Source organism: Mercurialis annua, linkage group LG1-X (assembly GCF_937616625.2).
Source record: "Mercurialis annua linkage group LG1-X, ddMerAnnu1.2, whole genome shotgun sequence".
Lineage (NCBI taxonomy): Eukaryota > Viridiplantae > Streptophyta > Magnoliopsida > Malpighiales > Euphorbiaceae > Mercurialis > Mercurialis annua.
In genome coordinates this window covers 69,707,213-69,729,242 of record NC_065570.1, presented here as the reverse complement: position 1 = coordinate 69,729,242, position 22,030 = coordinate 69,707,213, and the positions used below count along the sequence as shown (strand labels likewise).

At 34.0% G+C, this 22,030-nt stretch overlaps 5 protein-coding genes and 1 non-coding gene across 10 annotated transcripts; 2 read left to right on the top strand and 4 right to left on the bottom strand.

The window, feature by feature from the left end:
* Nucleotides 1-217: 217 nt before the first annotated feature.
* Nucleotides 218-3,779, top strand: LOC126660045 (protein LIKE COV 2). Of its 2 annotated transcripts, XM_050353373.2 has the most exons (8): nucleotides 218-405; nucleotides 533-585; nucleotides 681-790; nucleotides 890-1,057; nucleotides 2,011-2,108; nucleotides 3,137-3,263; nucleotides 3,356-3,458; nucleotides 3,500-3,779. In XM_050353373.2, exons 1-7 carry the CDS (start codon nucleotides 283-285, stop codon nucleotides 3,454-3,456), a joined length of 780 nt encoding a protein of 259 aa, XP_050209330.1. In that variant the 5' UTR covers nucleotides 218-282; the 3' UTR covers nucleotides 3,457-3,458; nucleotides 3,500-3,779. The 2 variants fall into 2 exon arrangements, with proteins under 2 accessions (XP_050209330.1, XP_055960342.1); XM_056104367.1 differs by having other exon boundaries at nucleotides 3,356-3,779.
* Nucleotides 3,780-4,514: 735 nt separating this feature from the next.
* LOC126685540 (5-formyltetrahydrofolate cyclo-ligase-like protein COG0212) lies at nucleotides 4,515-7,069 on the bottom strand. The gene is made up of 6 exons (XM_050379571.2): nucleotides 6,612-7,069; nucleotides 6,398-6,488; nucleotides 6,079-6,314; nucleotides 5,694-5,769; nucleotides 5,260-5,385; nucleotides 4,515-4,976 (listed from the first exon to the last, which is right to left on the bottom strand). Exons 1-6 carry the CDS (start codon nucleotides 7,050-7,052, stop codon nucleotides 4,825-4,827), a joined length of 1,122 nt encoding a protein of 373 aa, XP_050235528.1. The 5' UTR covers nucleotides 7,053-7,069; the 3' UTR covers nucleotides 4,515-4,824.
* On the bottom strand, nucleotides 4,604-4,677 carry TRNAN-GUU (transfer RNA asparagine (anticodon GUU)). The gene has a single exon. It is a non-coding gene; the product is annotated as a tRNA-Asn (tRNA).
* A 709-nt stretch (nucleotides 7,070-7,778) lies between the features above and the next one.
* On the bottom strand, nucleotides 7,779-13,642 carry LOC126685484 (polypyrimidine tract-binding protein homolog 3). Of its 4 annotated transcripts, none has more exons than XM_050379569.2 (15): nucleotides 13,500-13,642; nucleotides 12,932-13,002; nucleotides 12,132-12,203; nucleotides 11,945-12,021; nucleotides 11,715-11,796; nucleotides 10,637-10,760; nucleotides 10,245-10,309; nucleotides 10,100-10,149; nucleotides 9,826-9,867; nucleotides 9,679-9,730; nucleotides 9,511-9,556; nucleotides 9,379-9,392; nucleotides 8,939-9,046; nucleotides 8,705-8,848; nucleotides 7,779-8,539 (listed from the first exon to the last, which is right to left on the bottom strand). In XM_050379569.2, the coding sequence occupies exons 2-15, from the start codon at nucleotides 12,986-12,988 to the stop codon at nucleotides 8,141-8,143; spliced, it is 1,332 nt and encodes a 443-aa protein (XP_050235526.1). In that variant the 5' UTR covers nucleotides 12,989-13,002; nucleotides 13,500-13,642; the 3' UTR covers nucleotides 7,779-8,140. The 4 variants fall into 4 exon arrangements, with proteins under 4 accessions (XP_050235526.1, XP_050235525.1, XP_050235523.1 ...); XM_050379568.2 differs by lacking the exon at nucleotides 13,500-13,642 and adding an exon at nucleotides 13,324-13,451; XM_050379566.2 differs by lacking the exon at nucleotides 13,500-13,642 and adding an exon at nucleotides 13,094-13,275.
* A 998-nt stretch (nucleotides 13,643-14,640) lies between these two features.
* On the bottom strand, nucleotides 14,641-17,356 carry LOC126657792 (60S ribosomal protein L3-1). The gene is made up of 6 exons (XM_050352571.2): nucleotides 17,248-17,356; nucleotides 16,678-16,774; nucleotides 16,348-16,458; nucleotides 15,823-16,127; nucleotides 15,213-15,622; nucleotides 14,641-15,083 (listed from the first exon to the last, which is right to left on the bottom strand). The coding sequence occupies exons 2-6, from the start codon at nucleotides 16,760-16,762 to the stop codon at nucleotides 14,825-14,827; spliced, it is 1,170 nt and encodes a 389-aa protein (XP_050208528.1). The 5' UTR covers nucleotides 16,763-16,774; nucleotides 17,248-17,356; the 3' UTR covers nucleotides 14,641-14,824.
* A 2,355-nt stretch (nucleotides 17,357-19,711) lies between these two features.
* Nucleotides 19,712-20,617, top strand: LOC126669679 (uncharacterized). Its single transcript, XM_050363249.2, has 2 exons — nucleotides 19,712-19,950; nucleotides 20,152-20,617. Exons 1-2 carry the CDS (start codon nucleotides 19,798-19,800, stop codon nucleotides 20,437-20,439), a joined length of 441 nt encoding a protein of 146 aa, XP_050219206.1. The 5' UTR covers nucleotides 19,712-19,797; the 3' UTR covers nucleotides 20,440-20,617.
* Nucleotides 20,618-22,030: the final 1,413 nt, after the last annotated feature.

The following is a 22,030-nucleotide window of genomic DNA, read 5'->3' as shown; positions in this document are numbered from 1 at the left end:
GCTCGAGTTTAAGATTTAAACCCAGTTGACTTCGAGTTTGAGCCTGTATAATATACTTGAGCTCAAACTCGAGTTTGGCCTAACTTGGGCTCGGCCCGGTCTGTTTACACCGCTAAATCTAATGTAATTAATCCTTTTATTCGAGGTGGGGAATACAGTTATCCGAGCAACCAAACGGATCCAAAGGTTTGAAAGCAAAAAGTAAATAAAAGACCAACGTGAAACTAAAATGAAAAGAAAGATTAAACTGAACTGAATTTATATGCGAAATTGGAAAACTTAATGGGAGAGAACAAAGAATCAACATCAACTTCACTGAGTCAAGGTCTAACTCGGCATCATGAGTCCGACCCAGATGACATTCCAAAGTCTCCTCCTAGTTCCCCTAATTCCTCTACTCGCAAGGTATTCAATTTCATTAATTTGTTTGTTTCTCGGAGTTCTTGAATATTAAATATTGTTTCTTGAGTTTAATTAGTAAAAAAGAACATAATTTTGAAAATTGGTGAATGCTTTAATTGTTTTAATTCAGGCTTGTTATGCTGTTCTTCAGAGTTGGGTATCGAAAAAGTTCATGACTGGATGGTAAAGTCTTCTTCTTTTTTGACTTTTCTTGAATTTTTTTTCAAGATATCAAGATGAATGTTAAAAAAAATTAGAATTTTGTGCATTTTGTGCAGTGTGGTTCTGTTTCCAGTTGCTGTAACTTTTCTGCTGACATGGTGGTTTATTCAGTTTGTTGATGGTTTCTTCAGTCCAATATATGCTAAACTTGGCATTGACATATTTGGTATGAATTAACATGGTGGTTTATTCAGTTCGTCTAATTGTTTGATTCACGTATTAGTTGATGATTTTTGTGATATCAATTTATGTTGTTTCGATGCAGGTCTCGGGTTTATTACTTCACTACTTTTTATATTTTTTGTGGGTGTATTTGCTTCTTCATGGATGGGTGCTACTGTTTTCTGGATTGGTGAATGGTTTATTAAGCGAATGCCGTTTATGAAGCACATATACTCTGCTTCCAAGCAAATAAGTTCTGCTGTTTCTCCAGGTAATTCCTTTTATTTCCTTATGATTAGTTTGTTTTTTTCTTACAAATGAAACTAGTCAAATGTGTTGCACCATTTGTTTTTGATAGAAATTACTAAAATTTCTCAAGAAATGATTATGAAAAAATAATTGTTTTCCAGAAAATAGAGTGGAATATGCAAACAACCCATAATTTTATGTGTTACTAGCAAAAAATTTGATATTATCTTTCCAAATAAGAGGCTTTCTGTTGGTTGAATTACTACAATGAGCATTGTCGCATGTAAATTTCCATTTTCAATCCTTCTAGTACTTTCGTTCAGTTAGATCACAAGCAATTGTAGCACAAGAACATTATTATTAGACAGACTTCTATGGGGTCAGTCTCCATTGGCATCATCAGAAATGATTATTCTTTATTATCTGAAGCAGGGTTACTCCTTTGTCTTGAGTGTTGGGTTTTCTGTTAAAGTCTTCTTACTTTATACGTTGCTTCTTTAATGCATATCCATACCCGGTTAGTTTATGTTTTTACTACAAGTGCTACAATGAGCATTGCCATAAAAATTATCACTGGCTTTAATTTTCTTCTTGGCAAGTTTTAAATTAAATCAGTAGTAACCAGGTCTTATATGTCTTAATCATCCCCAAAAAGTGCACATGTTTTTTTATGTCTAACTCCTAAGAAATTGAAAGTTTTACAGAGTTCCTAGTTCCTACGTGGATGTGTTTAAACGTTTCTTTAGGTTTTAACGTGATTATACAGGGGTAAAGTTTTATCAAATGATTTTATAATTTTGAAACCTTTAATAACCCAATTTATTTTTTCTGATCATTGAAGTTATATTTGATGTTGATGCAACACCTGGGTTGGCTGTATAATGAATTTATGACATGACATGGAATGAATCAGAAGTTGATGACTTAGACTTTCATATACTTTATTGCTGTTATAAATCTTCATTTCTCTTGCAGACCAAAATACTACTGCTTTCAAGGAGGTTGCCATTATTCGTCATCCTCGTCATGGTGAATATGCATTTGGTTTCATCACATCATCTGTTGTCCTTCAGGTTAGTTCTACTCATTTAAATTTAGTATGCATCCCTTTTTAATAATTTGCTCATACTTGCTTTTGGAACCATTTGAAGAGTGATCAAAAAGATATTTGTATGTTTCACACTAGAGATCCAAAAGTAGGAATATTGAAGGAAAAACTAAAGCGACCTGCTGAGCTTATCTGGCTATACAGAATGAAAATTAGGATGAAAGAAATAACTCAATTCAGAGGCTTCAGCTGCAGTTGTACTATTTGTAAAGTTGTTTTGTTGGGTAAAAAAAGATAAATGTGTCCATAAGCCTTTGTCTTAGAAGTAGGGAGCGGCTTAGAAGAGATTGTGATAGCTTAATGTAGTCTTTGAGGAATTATGTTCTATTTTATGATTAAAGAATTTTAGAAGTTTCTTGTCATGGAAACTTGGATTTCTCGACACTTAAACAATTCTATTCATGCTTAGACTATGTAGTACAAAACATAAATGTTAACCAAAATGCCGCAATGGGAAATGAGAAACTATACATTTATAAGGGTAGGTTATACATATAGAGTTTAGGAGTTACAGACGTTATTTTTGAAAACAGAAATGAAATGCCGAAACTTAGAAGTCGAAAAGTTTCCGTGCATTGTAGTACTTAACCGACAGAAATTTTACCTTCACAGTTAAACTGAATAAAAGATGCAGAAATGGAGACAGTAGAGGGAAAAATGTAAAATAAATGAAGTGTTATTCAAATATAATGAGTTCATTAGCTGCCATGATGACTTTCTCATAAATGGAGGGTGACAGCATAACCATCATCAACAAGTTCCGTTGGGCGATTCCGAGAAAATCATTTATCTTTAAAATGTTGCGTTCAATCAAATAAAACGAATATAATATCCCTTCTGTATCAGTCATCTAAATCTCAAATTGATAGAAAATATATTTTCATTTTTTAATCATGAAACATGAAATCTGGATAGTTGTTGAATTACAGTCGAATACTGGTTGTCGTTAGCTTCTTCCCTTGTGATGCTGTATTTATGATTGGTTGATTCCAGAGAGATGATGGAGACGAAGAGCTATGCAGTGTTTATGTCCCGACAAACCATTTGTACATTGGTGACATATTTCTGGTAAATTCAGATGAGATTATAAGACCAAACTTGTCTATTCGTGAGGGCATAGGTTGGTTCCGATTCCTGCCTTTAATTTCCTGCCTTTAATACGTCTCTTTTCTTTTTTGGCAAACTGTTGAGTTCTTGAATTTTGTTATGCAGAGATCATTGTTTCAGTAGGTATGACAATGCCACAGTTGATATCTTCTATACAAAGGAACCCTCATCACAGCATTAGAATCCCTATGAACAGAATCATATGAAGGTACTGAACAGCAAATACTCTATGAACAGAATCATATGAAGGTACTGAACAGCAAATACTCTTGCAATCATTGATATATTACAGAATTTCGGCCGTTTTCGATTGCTTCATAAACTGAAGCATTTTTGTTTCGTCATTTGAATAGTTGAAATGTTTTTTTTTATCTTCGTCGACTATCGGAAGCCAGGCTTATAATTTCATAGAAATAGATGATTAAAGAGTATACTTCCTCATGGAAAGGTGAAACCAATATGTATATTTCACAGTAGCTTGAAGCTAGCTAATGTAAAGGCAGTTCAAAAATAAACTGTTTTTCTGCTATTGATAGGAAGTGAATTAGTAGTTTAGTACTCATCACAAAAATTTACAGAAAATGCCAAATGCTTTTTTTTGTCAATTTTGTATTATGTGCGAGTTTATATGCACATATCGCACGTTTTATTATTTCTGTAAAGTAACAAAATAAAAATAGCTATCAACTTTACTCCTGTCCTAAAACTAGCATCAACTGATTAATTGGTCCGTAGCTTACATTATAAATAATAATGCACAAATAAAAATAAATAATATATATATTGGTTAATTATATTTATTTATATTTATAATTATCCTATATTTAAGCAGAAAATTATAATGCTAAATTTAATTGCAAACTTTAGTTTAATTAGTAGATTTGGAATCTGTAAATTGATTTTGGTGATTTTTTCCATTCCTTTTTTTAAGAGAAAAAAAAAAGGCTCTCAAATACTTAAAATGATTAAAGTTTTAAATTTGAAAACCCAAAAGATTTGGTTTCACTATGATCAAAATTCTCTTATTTACCGATTATTAAATATCCTCATTTATTTATTGGGAATAATTAATTAAAAATAACATTTAAGTTAATTATGAACTGTATGTTAATTGTTTTTCGAGTATTAATGATGAAATTGTTTTAAGAATATATCAATAAGTTAATGTTTATAAAAAAAAAATTCTATTAAAATAAGTCTTATTTCTGGAAATGGACTGAGTTGCTATTATTTCTAGAAAACAAGAATGTAAGTATAGTTCCAATTTAAAAAGTAAAATTAAATGTAAATATAATTAATTAAAGGAAAAGGGAATGTTAAAAAAGAAAAATTAAGGTAAAAAGGAAAGAAAATCGCTAGAAGAAGGGGTTGAACCTTCGACCTTGTGGTTAACAGCCACACGCTCTAACCAACTGAGCTATTCCAGCTTTTTGATCAAATGTTCAAAATCTTTATTATATAGCAATAGTAATATACTCGTATAGAGACAGTCTCTTGCACCAAAGCCATATGAAGTCATTTTAATAGTCCTCCAAGTCCTTTTATTTCCATTACACCGAACATCAAATATGAAGTCATTTCTTTCCTCTTTGAGCTGTAGGTGGTAGTTTCTCAGACGGTCCAGTCGGAAGTTTCTGCCCCATATCCCGTTCTATTCTTCTCTTCAGCTCTCTCAATATCCGAATTTGGCCAAGCTTCTCCGGTGACAATTTCTCCCAGTAGATCCCTACAATGCATACAAGAAAGATAGACTAAGACTACTACCCTATGCAACCACAGTAAATAGTTCTTACTAAGATTTTGCCAGAAAATCAGGAAAATACTCGGGTAACATTGTCCGCGTCAAGATTTTCATTCTAGGATGCTAATGATATTATGATAACATCACCATACCACTATGTTTCTTAAGGTGAATTCGCATTAATCGAGAAACTAACCTACCCTTAATAAAGGAAATAATGATGGTGGCAATTATAGAATTGAACTACTAACTTAAGTTCTTCACACACCTTGAGGCTTAGGGATGGTCGTTTTGGTGAATATGACTTGCGTAGGAGTACATATGATGTCAACCGGAACATCATGAATCAGCAATTTCTCGACTGGAAAATCATCTACCAATTGGCAATCATGCACTGCAAGAGCAATTAAGCAGAGAACAAGAAGTACTTAACATAAAACTAATTAAACATATCAATGAATTAATATGTTGATAGTCTAAGGGAAAAAAAAAACCATGCTTGACTTGTCTAACAAAATCACTGAAATAAACCTATTAAGATAATTCAGAATGAGAAGCTTGGGCTTTATAGAAACGTAGTCTGTTGCTCAACCTAAATACAAGACTAAATCTAGCTGTACACAGCTTAACAAAGAGTCAGCTTGAAGTAGGAGTTATAATGGACATATGGGAATCAGGATCAGGATCAATTATTTCACTTACCAGAAGTAACGACTAGTGTTGAGTCATCGATGGCTCCCATGTACCGCAGCATCCCATATTCAAGTTCTGCAAATCCCTGCACCCAACAATTTCATAAACAATCATCACAGAAATTCTCTTGCCATGATCATATTATAGTTTAAAATGCGCTGTAAAAATCAAAACAGAATCGCAATTAAAAACTCGACCAACACTAACCATGGTCGAGTACATAGGCTATACATGTAGAGTTCCATAGTTTTAAATGCATTTTCGGAAACTAAGATGGAGACAAACATGTAAAACTCAAGAAATTTCCGTGCAACATTGTCCAAAGGTAATTAATTAAGTGCATGATGAAAATGTAAAAGTAAGTTAAAACCAAGAAGACGGGAAATGCGATTACCTCTCCCTTGCCAAGCCTAGCACCAGTCTTGGGGTGAACAGCAACAGAGCCAATGACAATTAGGTCGACCTTAATCTTTTCATCCAAGCCAATAGGCCTACCATATTTGGCAACCCCAACAGAGTTGCATGCTTCAAGAATGCTCTTATTATCATTACCGGGCAACATATGGGCTTCAAGGACAGAGAAAAACCCTGTTCTCAGGCGAGGTTGTGGAGTCAACAGCTTCTTTCCACCTGTACACAAGAAAATTATGCGTACAGGTATAACATTTTGCCACATGCTATTAAACAACTAAGAACAAGAATAGCTAACTGACCGGAGAGAGTAAGAAATCTGACTTGCTTTTGAGGAGAATCCGGGTTTACCTTGACACAACCCGCACTTTGAAACACTTCCAATTCAGCTAACTGCCATATGAGTGGACCCATTTAAGCATTATGAAAATCATTTGAACTAAAAAGTAAGCGAATTGAAAAGGATTAACTACTGAAACAACCCTGGTTTTGTAATCCATAAATAAATACTAATACATTTAGAGCTGCAGCGGAGGCGCCAACAAAATTGGGGATTCGGTGGTGAACGGGTCGGGGGTTCTGGGCAACATTAGAGGCCTCCATGAAATCCCAAATACTTTTCCGGATAACCCATTTCCAGGCTTTAGGGTCACCGTCATTCTCCATTTGCATGTCTCTCTTTGAAGTCTCTGCCATAGACTCTCGAGCCTCTGCATCCAACCGCAATCTCTCAGCCTCAAAAGCCGACTCATTGAAAACGGCGCCATTCGCAGCGCCTCCTTTAGTTTCCAGGTTTGGATTAGAAGATGAAGATGATGATGATAATGGCCTCTTTACGGTAATTGTTTTACTTGAGGAGAGAAAACAAAGATTATGAGAAACGTTTTTGTGTTTAAGCATAAATGGGGCTGATATTCGGGTCAGACTTGAATCCATTGACCTCTTCCTCTTCCTCATTTTCAAATGTTTTAAGTTTATATACAAAGGCAGAAGATGTGATAAGAAATGAACGGCTTAGATTTATTTGATTATTTTCTTGATTTTATTCAGTTCCATAGTTTGATACTTTGATAACAGAATCATCAATTTTATTTTCTTTAAAACTAAAAATTAAATGCATTCGTTTAATCAAACAACCCAAGTATAACATATTTGGAACCAAATCAAATAAACTACATAAATTGGACTGAGCAAATCAAACTCAAATTCCTGAGGAACGACTTCCATCTCCTATGCGGAAGCTACCTGGATATATAAATCTCTACAAGAAACGCTGTTTCCTGTTATCATCTCTATGGAACGTTTTCTTTTTTCTTCAACATCAATCATCAATGTTACTCTGGTGGAAAAAACAAAAACAAAGACAAAATACAAAGTGACACTAAAAGGTACTAACAAATACGGAAACACAGAACATTTGAACACAATAAAACAGTGTTGTTTTAAGATTTTTTACATTGAAAATAAAATTTATCTCCGAGACGCTAAATTTCCTACACCGAAACAAAAAAGGTTGATTGAAATATCTATACTAACTAGCTTGCAGCAAAGGGAGAGAGCAGATTAGCATTACGAGGAACAAAAGGAGAGGAAGAACAAACCGGTAATGAAAGCCGAGAAAGTAGTTCCTTTGTACAAAAGGTAGAACAAGTTGAGAGCTTATTTAAGAAAATGCCACAAAAATACCCAACTGACCAGTAAAATTTAAGCAAAAATGTACCAAAAATTAGAATCAAAACGATACAAAAGCCGGATTATTAAATAAAAAACAAGATGATACACTCCCTCCTCTCCCCTCCTACTCTTGAAAACTAAGCAATTCTGCTGCAAACAAGGATTCTCTATCAGATATTCTAGTGAACTAGTAGCTATAAAGATAGGACCAAGGAGAACGAAGATAAAAGATCACAATCCATCAGTTTCAAGAAGAAATTAAATGTTACAAGACCAGAGAAGCATCGCAAAACCAGCATCACCAACACATAAATTATCCTTTGCCAAGTACCAATCCTTAAAACTCGATTTTCCAAAGCAAATCCCTTTTATTAGGACTCTCTAATTGATTGTAGCTGGGAGAAGGAAATCCGGATAATTGACCCAGAAATCGAGATGGCGTGCTTGCACACAAGGGCTTCGGTGGCCTCCTCTTCAGTTTCAAACAGAACAAGGGCCTGCTTTTTCCCGTTCATCTCAAAGAGTTTGGTGTTGACAATGGTTCCATGCTCCTCTAAGTGGCTCACAATCTCTTCTTCTGTGATGTCCTGAGGCAGTGTGGATAGGTGGATCATCTTTGTAGGTGAGCAGCAGTATCTGTAGTTCTTTGCAGCGTTGCGGTTGAAGCGATTGAGATTGGAGTTAGCATACTCGTGCGTGTCAGCACCTTGTGTTATGTTTGGATGCTTTGAAAAGTTCACCTCCAATCGCTTACCAAATAGCATTGCACCCTGTTTTACATCCAAAAGTACAAGAGCATCAGAATAATTTATATACAATTTCAGGTTGCCGTCAAAATTCAAGCAACCAAAAAAAAGCTATCACTGTTCAAGTTACTTAAAAAATCCCAATGAATAAAAAGGTAACGTAGTTTGAGAAGCTTTTCTGAATCAAACCTTCAAAAAGTGCACAGCCAATTCAGCCTGAAAACCATCCCCCATCTGAACAAGTGCGTGATCAGGTTTATTGCGGAGAAGTTTAATCCTCACAATGTTCCCGTAGAGGGAAAACAAGTTGAAGAGTTTATCCTCGTCTATTCTCTGAACACAAGAAAAATCCTCATCTTAAATGACAAATAAACCAACCAAAAAGTGATAATAATTACAAGGATAGACAGTAGAATGACTTACATCAGGATTCAAATTGGATACAAGAACTGTAGACCTATCATTTGTTCCACTGATTCCAGGAGGCAGGCTGCCACCAAAGGCAGCAGCAATTGCAGCCGAATTGGCCATCTATATATAAAGGTAATCAATCACAATGCGGATTGCATTTAAGACAACTAATTTCAACCAAAGAAGAGATTGCGATATTTAAGTTTAATTTTGACATTTCTAACACCCATCCAGTAATGTCAAGATGACTTTCATTCGTAATACTAAACCAAATAATAAAATTGGCAACACAAGCTAACAGATGACATCAGTTGGACAATCGTACAATTGTACCTCATGTTGATATCTAAACGGGAGGACAGATAAAGTAAAAGGAAAAAAGTAGAAGTAAAAAATGATAGAAGTTAGCAGGGTAAATCCTAACACATAGATAATAAAAATAAAATACTCACTTGTGGATACGCAGCTGCAAACAAAAAACAAAAAACAAAAAGATTTTAGTTAGTGTCCAGATAACAGACAAAGAATAAGCTGAAAGTAGCAGATCATTATGTAGGTTTCAAATTCAAAACTTGCCCTTGTACCAGTAGCCTGAAGGGCATACATACCTCCTCCATCGCCATATCCACCCTGGACAAGGGAAAAGACGGAATTTTAGCAACTCAAACTACATACTAAAAGAAAAATCAACTACTTATAAAATAACAAGCACTGCAAGGCAATACAAATTAAGCCACAGAAATGGAGCATACTTGTGACGGTCTGCCTTTCTGTTCTGCAGGCAGGTGTGGGTTGGTGAAATCCCTGACGAAAGAGGGATGACAGTATTCAGTAACACTGATATAGTAATTTTAGAAAGATAAACAGCATTTAAAGTAAGATGCATTCAACTATTGTACCTTGAGCGATCATTATTGAAGTTCACTTGCAACTCATCCAAGCTGGAAAACAAATACAAAATTCCATTAGTATGAAAAGGATGAGCAAAATTAGCATTTGTTTAGTGTGAATGGTCTAAGAAATAGGCAATCAAACAACCATTACGCGTACTTGTTGTGATCCAAAACCCATAAGAGAAAAGAGAGGAAAATTGAAAAAATTTGAAGAAAGAATTAGGAAAAATAAAAGGTGAAGGAGGAGCAATTAAATAGCCAATACGTTGTTGTTACTTACTTTGAAAACTGGATGTCCAGCTGACAGCAACCATCATATATATTACGTCCCTAAGAGAAGGCCAGGCATTAAAACACATCTAAAATCAAGCAACTTGCTAGACTCAACAGATATCCTGAAAAATTGACAGAAGTAGGAAAAATACCTGAAGAGCAGTCCTAGCTCCAATAGCGCTCTGGCGTGACTGATACTGAATGAGGGCTTGAAAACCTTAATAGTGTGAAGGAATAGTGGAGGGGAAAGGAACAATTAGAAACTACAAAACTATGATTTGCAACTCTTTTAAAATCATGATGCCTCTTTGTAAAACGTTAAAATGCATAAGAGAAATCAGAAATGCTCTCAAAAGAGCAAAAATTAGAAAAACAAAAAAAAAATGTCTATTCATAAATATAAAGATTCATGGAGTGACCATTTGAGAACTCATAACGACAACATAAGCAATCAAAAATATCAGACTTATCTAGGTGAAATATTAAAGTTTGACAGACACAAAGAAAGAGAGGGAGAGAGAGAAGAAAACTTGTAGAAGCTGACCAGCCGACTTCTGAAATGTGACGATCTTCTCCACAAATCCATGAGGAGAAAAAACTTGCTGTAGCACATCCACAGTAATAGGATATAGCATGTGATGAATTGTAACTAAAAGAATTCGATTCGGCTGTGCATCCAGAGTCCAACAGCAAACCAGCATAGAGACAGAAGAGAGAGAAGAGAATAAATAGAGAAGCATAGGAAGGGGAAGAGATTAATATAGAGAATTATAGTCAGATAAAAGAAGAACAAGCAAAACCAAATAAGTAACAATTTAACATACAGAAAACATATAATATGGTCAAAATTGAATAGCAAGAAAAGATAAGTTCAAGATCAGAGCAAAAAATAAAAACAATACAGCCAAATTTACTAATCACTGCACATTATAAATTAATTTTCACATTGATGCTGCTATGACGCATCATATCATGTACGTGTGAAATTTTGATATTGCAACATATCATATGAATCCATCAAGTTCAAAAGTACAAGTTAAAGGTGATCAAATTAAATTTTCTTTTTAATTTACACAATAAAAAGAGTTTGTAAAATACAAGCACTTTAAAGCCCTTAGTCCATTTCACTTTTATAGTTGAACAAAATAAATCTCAAGGCATCACAGATTGTCATAATGCAGGATATCTGAATACAATATGCAGTTTGATAGGCTAGTCATCCAAAAATATTTACAGTTAAAAGAAATCCTGTAGATTAAACGACATTTGGAACTGAGTATTGTAACTATCTCTCACCCAATAACACCAATAGCAAACTATAAGAGTACCAAAATCTTGTTCCTAGTAAGAACACTTGGCAAATAAAAGCTTCTGAAATTATACAGCTGACTAAATGTTTTTTTTTGCTTTTATAAGCCAAGCACATAGTTAATATCGATCCTTAAATTTTGTTTTTTTATTGTGAATAAGAGCCTCAAATTTTCAACACTTTAGGGCAATATCAACCAACATAAAGCAGTTGAAAAGCCACACTAAAAAATGGTTGGTCCATGAAAATTGTTTATGCACCAATTTTAAAAACATAATTTCTCTTCTAACATATTAGGCTAAGAAGCACCAACCTCATCTGCTCGTCCTTGAGAATTTTGATCCATTGTGGTTAATTCCTGGTGTGATGAAAATTGGATATAAACGTTCCTACCCCTGAAAGAAGAAAGTAAACTCGTAAACATTACTACTATTCGAGAAAAAGAAATGAGAAATTTCTCAATAGTTAGCTAGAGCGGTCAGACAGAATCACATACGGTCACTTATATATTCCCAGCAACAGCCATATCCAGTTTTGACATACCTTATGGTTGGTTGAACATTTGTGTAGAATTGCAAAGCATTTATGGCAGAAGGAACATCTTGCATTTGGAGGAGAGCCTGCACATACAGTAAAGATAACATGAAAATGCTGGAATGCTGTTTCCACAGATTATGAAGATAATGTCTATTCTGATCAAATAGAAGAGGATAGGATAAAAAGGTAGCACCTGATTTTTGGCACGGAGCATAACAAGCTTGCCTATCACCCCAAATGGTTGGAATAGCTGAAGCAAGTCATTCTGCAAGAGATGGTTACTAGTGCATCAGACATAAACATATTTAGGAAGGCATTTTGAATTAGAATGACTTAAGTAATCAGAAACAGTAACTTCCTTTTACCACAGTTACACAAAATTATTAAAAATGGAAAATAGCTCTTATCCATTACGAAACAACCCCTAGCCTTTTTCAATGATTTCACTCAGAGTCTGTCAAAAAAAGAAATTACTTTACTAAAGATGGTATTTATCTAAATGCAAGTTATCTGCGATCCTTTCTGTCTAATGGATTGGATTGAGCTTGGCCATAAATATTAGTATTAAAGTAATTGGCTCAGGCTAAATAACCGATAGCTAGATAATGCTACACATCTGTTCTTCTAGAAAAAGACTTATTTTATTTTCCATACAGGTTACAGACTTGAGCAGAATAAATTCAGTTTCTTGGATTCATATTTGTAAACTTCGAATTCTACTATTGCATTAATTAATGAATTCCAAAGATTGACCTATAAGCCATAGCTAGCATTGATAAATTTAACATGACTTCTATAGAGAAATTTCAAAACAAACATCGAATCAAAGTGAAAGAAAATGGACTCATAAAAACCTATTGAAGACATAGATAACACTTGGATTTAATTGCATAACCGCGTGTTCATATGCAGGCACATGGAATGTTCGGCATGTGTTTGTGTGCCTAAAACAGCAAGAAAAGGAAAGGGATAGAATATAAAGAGAGAATTTACTTCAGAAATTTCATGGCCGACATTACGAACATGGATAACTTTGGAAGGTTCCGCCATTTCGAACAAACACGCTGTAACAAAAACATATATCACAGTTATAAATCCATAATTTCTAAAAAAATAATAGAAATAGCACAAAGTGGAAGCAAAGCAATTAAATACCTAAACTCACAGACATTTAAATATACCAAACAGAATATTTAAGAAAAAAATAAGTATTACTTGCTCAAATCAACATCAACACCAACACTTAACAAGTGGACCAGCAGCTAATAGACAAATCTAATTACAGTTTACGCCACCCTAAAAAAGCTATAAAAACAAGTTAGCAATTTTCTAATGATAATACACTAATTAACTAATCCATGAGCTAATACGAAAGTAATGAGAACCTCAAATAAACCTTTACTGAATAAGGCGCGGAAATCGCAGAAAAAAAAATTGAATTGATTTGATTTGATTAAGAGCAAGAAAAATTAAAATTAGTGAAAAAGAAAGCCCTAGGTATTTGACGAGAGGAATCTTGAAGTGAGAAGATGGATAAAAATGGAGAGGAGGAAGAAGTTGCCTGAAATGAAGATAGAGGGCGAGGGAGAATATCAGAGACGGAGTAGAGGTAGTAGCAGAGATCGTGTGGTACGCATGTATGTATGTCTATGTAGTATATTTATTGCAGCTTCTTTTTTCTTTTTATTTATTTAACCCTATCTTTCTTTTCCTCTCTCTTTTCCACACACACACATGTTGTCGTTTTGATGTTTCATACTTGTAGTTCGGTTTTTTCTGTTTGTTTTTTTTTTGGAGAACAAAGGGTCACTTGGCAAAAAAAAGTCATTCTCAAGTGAACCACATTATTTCAATTTATAAGTTGGTAGAACCGGATCAAAATTACCCCTCACACGAAAAAGAGACCGAGTTTCTTAATTAAACACAATTGATTCTAATTAAAATTTTAATTAATATTTAACTCAAAGAACCTAATTAGTTAAAAAATTTATTAAATCTAATTTAAGCTTAATATAAAAAAATCAAAATAAATATAATCTGCAACAACAGTCGTCGCACCTTCTCCTCACCACGGATGCCTATGCTCTTCAAACCACCACTACTTGTTGTTGCACTAACGTCCATTCGTTGTTTGTTGCAACTGCTCCGACGTTTTGTACGTCGTTTCGTTAGTTGCGGCAATATAGATAAACGGCATATGAACCTAGCTAGGATTGAATGAACTACTGCGACGAACAGTTTTTCTACGACTGAGAACGGCAGACCCAAGAAAGAACAAATTGGCAATAGACTGGACACAATGGCGGAATCATGACTCCAAATTAGGAGGGATGAAATTTTTACGTTCGTCCTATTGGTTTTTGTTTATTTATTTTTTAATAAAAAAATAATTTATTATATATCTATGTAATGTTTTTTTAATAAAAGTATAAATGAGCCTTACATTTAGTTGCTTTAAATATTTTAATCTTTATAATAATAAAGTCATTTAATTGTTCTAATATAGGGTTAGAAAGTCAAAATTAAAAAATAGGATAAAATTGACCGTTTTATAAATTTAAGTGCTATTTTTTTAAAAAAAAAGTGAAAGGTAGCCTGATATAATAGGAGCAAAAACATTTTTGACGAGGAAAGAACAAAATAATCAAAAAGCATACAGAACACTACAGCATCTACAAATAGATCGCAAACAAACCATATAATGACTCCAAATAGGTAAGATTCCACTGAAACATAAAATTAAACAACCGTTTAGAACTCTTGGAAGTTCAAACAACCAAACTAACAAAGTAATCCATGGTCTTTCCAAAGGAAACACCTCCAACATAAAAATAATTATCAACTAATTTACTAAAGTAAAGCAAAATTTGATATTTGTCGGAGTGACTATGCCTTGAGACGACCGTAGAACTTCTGTTTCTCCTGGGTAGTCTGGAAGCGTCCATGACCAAATTTGGAAGAGGTGTCGATGAACTTGAGTTTGATTTCCTCAAGAGCCACACGAGAAGTCTGCTTAAGCAGAGACTGACGGAGTGTAACAACCCTCTTCTTAGGTCCAACACAGCATCCCTTAATCATCAGATAATCATCATTCACCACACCGTAGTGAGGGAAACCACCCATTGGAGTGATATCCTTATCAGTCCTGTCCGATTATTCAGATAAGAGTTTCAATTAATCACAACATATAAACTTCAAAATTAACAAATTTATGATCACTGAAATTAAAGAAATCAAAATTAGCAAAAAGATGCTGTATAAACACGAAGATTACCTGTCATACTCAGTTGAAGAAGTGTGAGACTCCTGGCCAGCTTTGCCAAGCTTGTAAATCTTCTTGTTCATTTCAGTACGATGGTGATACCCATTCTGACCAGCCCTGGCGACAGTGAATGAGACTCTTGCAGGATGCCAAGCACCAATACAAGCAACCTTACGAAGACCCCTATGGGTCTTGCGAGGAAGACGGGTGACACCCCAACGAGTGACCACACCCTCGTAACCCTTTCCCTTGGTCACACCAATGATGTCAACCATTTCATCCTTAGAGAAAACAGCATCAATTGGGACTTGCTTCTCAAAGAAGCCATAGGCAAAGTCTACCTTCTGGGCAATAGAGCCACCATTGACCTGGATCTCCATCAGGTGTGCTTTCTTTTGCTTCAGCCCCTTCATTTTCCTGATCTGATACAGAATAACACAACAGAAGATATTATAACCATCTTCAAAAGTAGAACCACAACAAATTGAAGATCATATGAAGCCATAAAGTGAACACAGCGAAGCTAGGTCAACTGATTACTAACAAGTGCTAGGTGACTGTAGCATAAAAAAATATTACTAGCAAAAAGCATAACACATCTAGAACAGCAAATAGATAATACCTGAGTGTGAGCTAGGACACGAATAACAGTTGCATATTTCTTCAATTTCTCAAGCTGAACTTGCATACTTTTCTTTCCCTCTTCAGTGTCGAACTGCTTCGAGTACTTGCCAAAAGCCTTCTTCTTAGACTTGCACCAATTCTTGTAGAACCTTCTTTTCAGCTCCTCACTAAGATGTTGAGCCCAGATAGTGTTCAAAGAACGGAGACCACGTGGTGTCCTCACATATCCGACAACTCCAACAATCACCATAGGAGGAGTTTCGACAATGGTAACAGCCTCGCATGTCTCCTTCTTGTGAAGCTCTATACAAAACAATTGATAAACATAAGAAAGAATATATAACTACATAACAAGGTTCATGCATATCTGCAATTTAGATTCCTATTAATTAAGTTAAAGTAAAATTGGATTCTTCAAAGGCAAATATAACTGAATTTTTCAGTTCTTAGTTAAAACTATATTCAGATATTCTGGATTCTATCAAATTCAAAAACTAAAAACATTGTACTTAACAATCCTTACTTGATCCGGGTTTCTCCACCTCTCTCATGATGTGAGTCATACCAGCCTTGTATCCCAAGAAGGCAGTCAGCTTGCAAGGCTTGGTAGGGTCATCTTTTGGGAAAGCCTTCACTGTATGGTCCAAAACAAATAAACAATTAGACAATGAATGTCTCCAATACAAGATAAAACACAGTTACACTAAAAGCAAACAAGAGGCAAACTAAACAAATAACACACACTGAACAGTACACTACAGCGTTTCATCACTCCATATAATAAATAACATATGCAAAATAGAGGAAAGGAATGTTTATCAATCCACTATAATGACAATGAAGTAAGAGCTACCTTTTCCTCTGTGGCGAGCTGCTCGTTTCCTTGGCAGAAATCCAAGGGAACCGTGTCTTGGGTGCTCAAACTTCCTGTGAGACATTCTTCTTCTTATCTGCTTCACCACCAGAAAATCAAAATTTGTAAAAAATAGTAACAAATTCAAAATTAATAAAAATATCAAAACCCAATAATAACAATTCCCTAAATGATTCTAAACAACCAGTACAACATTTTAAGAGATCCACTACTAAAAACATATTTTACTTAAAAATTCAATAATCGGAAAATTAAACTAAAGAATACACTCTTCATAATTCCATATACAGGACACAGAAACACATCAGATAGCTAAATGAATATGAATCGCGGAAAATATAATTTTAATTTACTAAATAACAAGTAAAACAGATAAAAAAAATATTTTTTTTAATATTTGCAATCCATTTCCATAACAGAAGACTGATAAAAACACGAAACTCCAATGTAGAGATCTAAAAGAAAACTTTAGATTTCGATTTTTTTCAGCAGCCAAACTGATACGGTGAGATTGAAAGGAAGACGGAAAGAGAAGAGGTGCTAGCTTACCTCGTGTGTGCGGCTACTACTGGTCTGTTAGCTCCAGAGACCCTCAATAAACCCTAACTACAGCATTATATAGTATTTTTATTACTTTATAAAACTCGGCCTCAACTTTCTTTATTTGCATAACAGTCCACCTTTAGGTCCTCTATTTTCTTTTAATTTTGCAATGGGCCTGTATTGTACCATTCTTTAATGAATCTATACGACTCAAAATTTATAAATTTAATTTTGTCTATGAGCATAAACAAGTTGCGCTACTCGAAATCCAATCGAAAAATTCGAGCCGAATTCGAGCTCGATCTACTCAAACTTCATCTTGAACCGAGTTTGAGCATCAACTAAGGATGCTCGTGAGGCTCGCCAGCTTAAACGGGTCTTAATGAACCCACATATATATAATATTAATTTTTTTTTATTCTATTGGTTTTTTTATATTTTAATGTTTAAATGTATATCATCTTTGTTTATTAAATATTATATTTAATAGCAAAATAATTAAAAGTACGTCAAATATTATAAATTTTAATTATTAACTATATTTTTTATTGAATTTGAATCGAACTCGAGCTCGAGTAGCTCAGTTATTGGTCAAGATTGAGCTCGAACTTTAAAATTTGGGCTCAAGCTCGAACTTCTATAGCAAATTCGAACTCAAACTCGAGTTTGGCCTAACAGAAACTCGGCCCGGCCCATATACACCCCTAATTTTGCCTTTTGCCTCAATTTCATAGAATAAGCTGCTTCAATGTTCTAGAGGATAATTTATTTCATAGAGTAAAGCTGCTTCAATTTCATAGAGGAGTAGTTTGTAAATAAATGTAGGGAGCGTCATATTTTCATATCTTTTTCTTCAACTTATTAAAAATTTTGGTAATTAAAATATTACAAAGCTATATTATAATATTAAAACAATTATATTACAGTAATATTTTCTACTATTAAATTTATTATATAATTTTAATAATTTTATTTTTGTGCGTCAAATTCACTAAATCCAATACTTTTGCGTCTCAACGACGAGACGACGTCGTTTACAACGGGCCGCAGCCCTACTTCTGGTAATTAGGGCAAAAACAAACCCTAACAATAACATCACCAATCTCCGCTGCTATAAAATGCGCACCTTATTCAGATTTTCCTTCTTCGCCGAATTGATCTCCCTGCTTTCGTCTATGTAACTATTTTTAAGTTCAAAAACTGATTCGTATCTGATCTAGTATTTTAGAAGTTTTTGATAAGATTATCATACTGTTTTCAAAGAAGAAGAAGAAAAGAGAGTGATGAATGTCTTTGTTCTTTGTGCAAACGCAGCGCCAATTATTTGGCGCAATGAGCGGCACTTTCCACACGAGATTTCTGACTCTTCTTCTACTTTCCTGAGAAAAACAGAAACGAGAATTATTAATTATCCATTGCTGGTTTTATTTTTGTGTCGGCATAGATGGGTAATGATTGAATTGAGATAAGTTCGCTATAATTAAAGCATGTAATCGGTAATTTTAACAGAGGTTAATTGTGTGATGAAACGACGAAACCAGTTCATTAGGGTTTGGACTCCACATTTAGTCAAATCTGTGAGTGGAAAAATTCCCAGTTCACCTGCAGAAAAGTATCTAACCATAGCAGATTGGGTATACTGGAATCCAGCCAGTGGTCCGATTTATAAAAACACCAAAAACTAAACATTTGGTTGAACTGGATGAACCGGTAATCGTATCGGTTGGATTGCTGTCAAGCCGAATGAAGAAAATTGGTGACGAAATATATGTCGCTAAAAATTTAAAATCCAGCGCTAATTTTAATTTTTTAATTTTTCAAAAAATTTATTGAATCTGTTGAACAGGAAAATAGTGGCTTTACAGGTTCAGCTATTGGTTCAATTTTTAAAACATTGATTATTATAATATCCATATTTGAGTTATTAGCGAAAATGCTGCCAAACTTTTGTACCTTGTATTAAAATGACACCATTTCTTTAGTTTGTATTTTTTGGTATCATAATTTCTCAATTTTTTTGATAAATTCATGTTTTTTTCTATGACGTAACTATCAGAGGAAGAATGTTGTTTTAAGATATGGAGCTATTTCCGGTTGTCATAAAAATAGTCTGAATTTGTAGAAAAAGAAAATGATCATAAATAAAATATACACGTTCAAAAAAAAGGTACCATTTTGATACAAATACAAGTAACAAAGGTTTGATATTGATTTAAATAATAATCCGTCATATTTACAGGCTATATTTCTACCTGCCAGACAGACCTAACATGAGATAAACACTCCCTGAAATAGACTTAATATTAGCTGTTTGCCTATCTCGTTTTCTTCTGACATCTTACTTACTACTACTCTGATGAGTATTAAACCAGCGGCTTGGCCATAATTACAGCGAGTGGTGATTTTGAAAGATAATAGAGTCTCAACTTCCCATGCTCGATGAGCGGGAAACCGAACGCCTGCATTTTAAGCAACCTTCTTCGCAATTTTCAACTCGATCCCTTATTATCTCAGTATCAAGTAAAAACCAAAATCTTTGGAAAAAAAACTGAGTTTATGGATGATAGTGAAATGCATCGAGAGAAATTGATGATGGAGGATTATTTTTCTATGAAGAGAAGAAAGTTACGAGCTTTGTGTAAAAAGCATGGCGTCCCTGCTAATTTAGCCAATATTGAAATGGCAAGACGCTTGACCGAAATTCTCAAGGTTTTTCTTTTCATCATTCATTTTGTGGCTGATTGTGTTGGATATACAAGCAATATGATTCCTCGAAAATGGAGGAAAGCTGGTTTGCAGGACTTTGAAGTTAGGGTTTCGATTGTTTTTTATGTAGTTAAAGTAGTCTGCTTATGCCTCATTAATTGTTTTATTTCTAAAATGCAATTTTTTGGTAATTAATTTACACAGGCAAAAGAACTCTCAAAATCGGAAGAAGCTGGTGAGAAAAGTGAAGTAAAGAATGTTAAGAAAGTGCGGTTCAGTCGTGAGGTTGAAACGCGAGAATATGAGGTTTCGGTTTATAAAAAGGCAGACAGACGATTAACCAGGAGTTCCGTTTTAGATAATCCTGTTGCTTCTAAACAGAGCAATGCTGTTTCTGGAACGAAAAGACGTCGAGGCGAGGGAGATGAAAAGATGAGAAACGACATTGATTCCAGGAGGTTTACTCGCTCAATGAAGAAGATTTCTGCATAGTGTACTGTAGAGAATTGAAACAGAGGTTGAGGAAATAGAAGGGATGTCGTTTCAGTGATCTACAATCTTTGGCTCATAAGGTTTGAGCGGAAGAAAATGCAATTGGAAGAATGAATTGCATTAGAGCACACAAAAGGTCATGTGCTCTACACACCAAGTGAGTTTTGTAAATATTAGATCGTTTATATCATGTACTATTATATCTTAATTTGTGTCGGACTCTAAAGTGATAAGTATATCCATCTATTAGTCTTTAATTAATTAAATAAGAATTTATATTCTGATTTGGGTAGAAGAATACAACTCAAATATTTCTATTAAAAATTCCATAAAATCCTTGTATTTGTCCTGTACCTTGGAGTAACAAATTAGGGATGGATAAAAAATCTATCAAACTAATTAACGAATCAAAATTGAAAACTTAAACAAAAAATATACTTTAATTGTAATGTTGTTAGACCCGGCTCGGTGCTTGAACCGTTGACGGTGAAAGGTTAAAGGTTTAAAGTTCAACCGGGGTCTAGTAATGTTAAACCCGAGCTAACAACCACCGATAATTATAAGAAACAGGAACACAAATTAGGATTAGAATTCTTATAAGGCTGTTTAGTTTGATTATTTTATACTTGGTAAGGCCATTTGTTGGTTTTTCTACAGTTGATTGAATCGGACTCGGGTTTCTCAGTTAATCATGCCAACTCCGCAGTTATCTGTTCGGATTAATAGAAAGATTGCGGGTTTTTAGTGCAAATCGAAACCAGTTTATGGGTTTTGCGGTCAAACTAGCCGGTCCCGTTCGGGTTTGACAACAATGGCTAATTGGTCTAATAATTTAGGTTTAATTAGTTTGGTATTTTTAAATTTTACGGTTAATAGTTTAGTTTAGGATTTAAAATTTTAAAATCTGTGGTTAACTGAATAATCGATTTATAAATAATTTATATTTATTTATAAATTGTGTGTATATATTAATTATACTTGTCTATTTTATTTTCTTAGTTATTTAAAAAACATGAAATATAACTACACTATTATAAAAACAAATACACTCCCCTCAAAAAAAAAAAAAAAACAAATACACCTAAAATTTGATTCTATAAAATTTAATTATTTTAAATTTTATTTTTTTTATTTATATGGTTAAAAACCACAAAACTGAATATTCATACTATCTTAAAGTTTGGCAACAAAAAAAAAAAACGATCTTAAAGTGTTAACTGATTACTAACAAATTTTACCATTCTGAAAATTCATACTATCCTAAACTGCTAATTAGATTAGATTAAATTAATTATAAATCAACCCCAAGACGTATCTGAATTGGTAAGTCGCTATTCTATTTTGAGTGAGGTCGCGAGTTCGAACTGTAATTATGTATGCAGCCGTTTAAAACTTAGGGCCAGAGTTTACCTCTCATAAAAGACATATATGATTCGAGTGGGGATTAGTGTGATTGTGGAAGGTTTAAAGGTGTCGTTTCATAGTTGAGACCCGTTCAGGAAACTTCATGGACCTTGTACTAAAAAATTAATTATGAATCAGATTATTAACACAGTTTAAATAGAGTCCAATTAACTAGAGTATCAAAGAA

Bases quoted from the DNA above. Each gene is read 5' to 3' on its own strand.
- LOC126660045 (XM_050353373.2), top strand. From the start codon at position 283: ATGGGAGAGAACAAAGAATCAACATCAACTTCACTGAGTCAAGGTCTA. The intron at 791-889 runs GTATGAATTAAC...GTTTCGATGCAG, and splicing joins ACTTGGCATTGACATATTTG to GTCTCGGGTTTATTACTTCA. The intron at 1,058-2,010 runs GTAATTCCTTTT...TTTCTCTTGCAG, and splicing joins AAGTTCTGCTGTTTCTCCAG to ACCAAAATACTACTGCTTTC.
- LOC126685540 (XM_050379571.2), bottom strand. From the start codon at position 7,052: ATGAGGAAGAGGAAGAGGTCAATGGATTCAAGTCTGACCCGAATATCA. The intron at 6,315-6,397 runs GTCAGTTAGCTA...TCTTGTGTACAG, and splicing joins CAGATTTCTTACTCTCTCCG to GTGGAAAGAAGCTGTTGACT. The intron at 5,770-6,078 runs GTAATCGCATTT...TGTTGGGTGCAG, and splicing joins CTAGGCTTGGCAAGGGAGAG to GGATTTGCAGAACTTGAATA.
- LOC126685484 (XM_050379566.2), bottom strand. The intron at 10,150-10,244 runs GTATTTTTCCTA...GCCTTCTCTTAG, and splicing joins GAGCTAGGACTGCTCTTCAG to GGACGTAATATATATGATGG. The intron at 9,557-9,678 runs GTATGCTCCATT...TCCCTTGTCCAG, and splicing joins AGAAAGGCAGACCGTCACAA to GGTGGATATGGCGATGGAGG.
- LOC126657792 (XM_050352571.2), bottom strand. From the start codon at position 16,762: ATGTCTCACAGGAAGTTTGAGCACCCAAGACACGGTTCCCTTGGATTT. The intron at 16,459-16,677 runs GTAGCTCTTACT...TGGACCATACAG, and splicing joins AGCTCGCCACAGAGGAAAAG to TGAAGGCTTTCCCAAAAGAT. The intron at 16,128-16,347 runs GTAAGGATTGTT...TGTTTTGTATAG, and splicing joins GGTGGAGAAACCCGGATCAA to AGCTTCACAAGAAGGAGACA.
- LOC126669679 (XM_050363249.2), top strand. From the start codon at position 19,798: ATGGATGATAGTGAAATGCATCGAGAGAAATTGATGATGGAGGATTAT. The intron at 19,951-20,151 runs GTTTTTCTTTTC...TAATTTACACAG, and splicing joins GCTTGACCGAAATTCTCAAG to GCAAAAGAACTCTCAAAATC.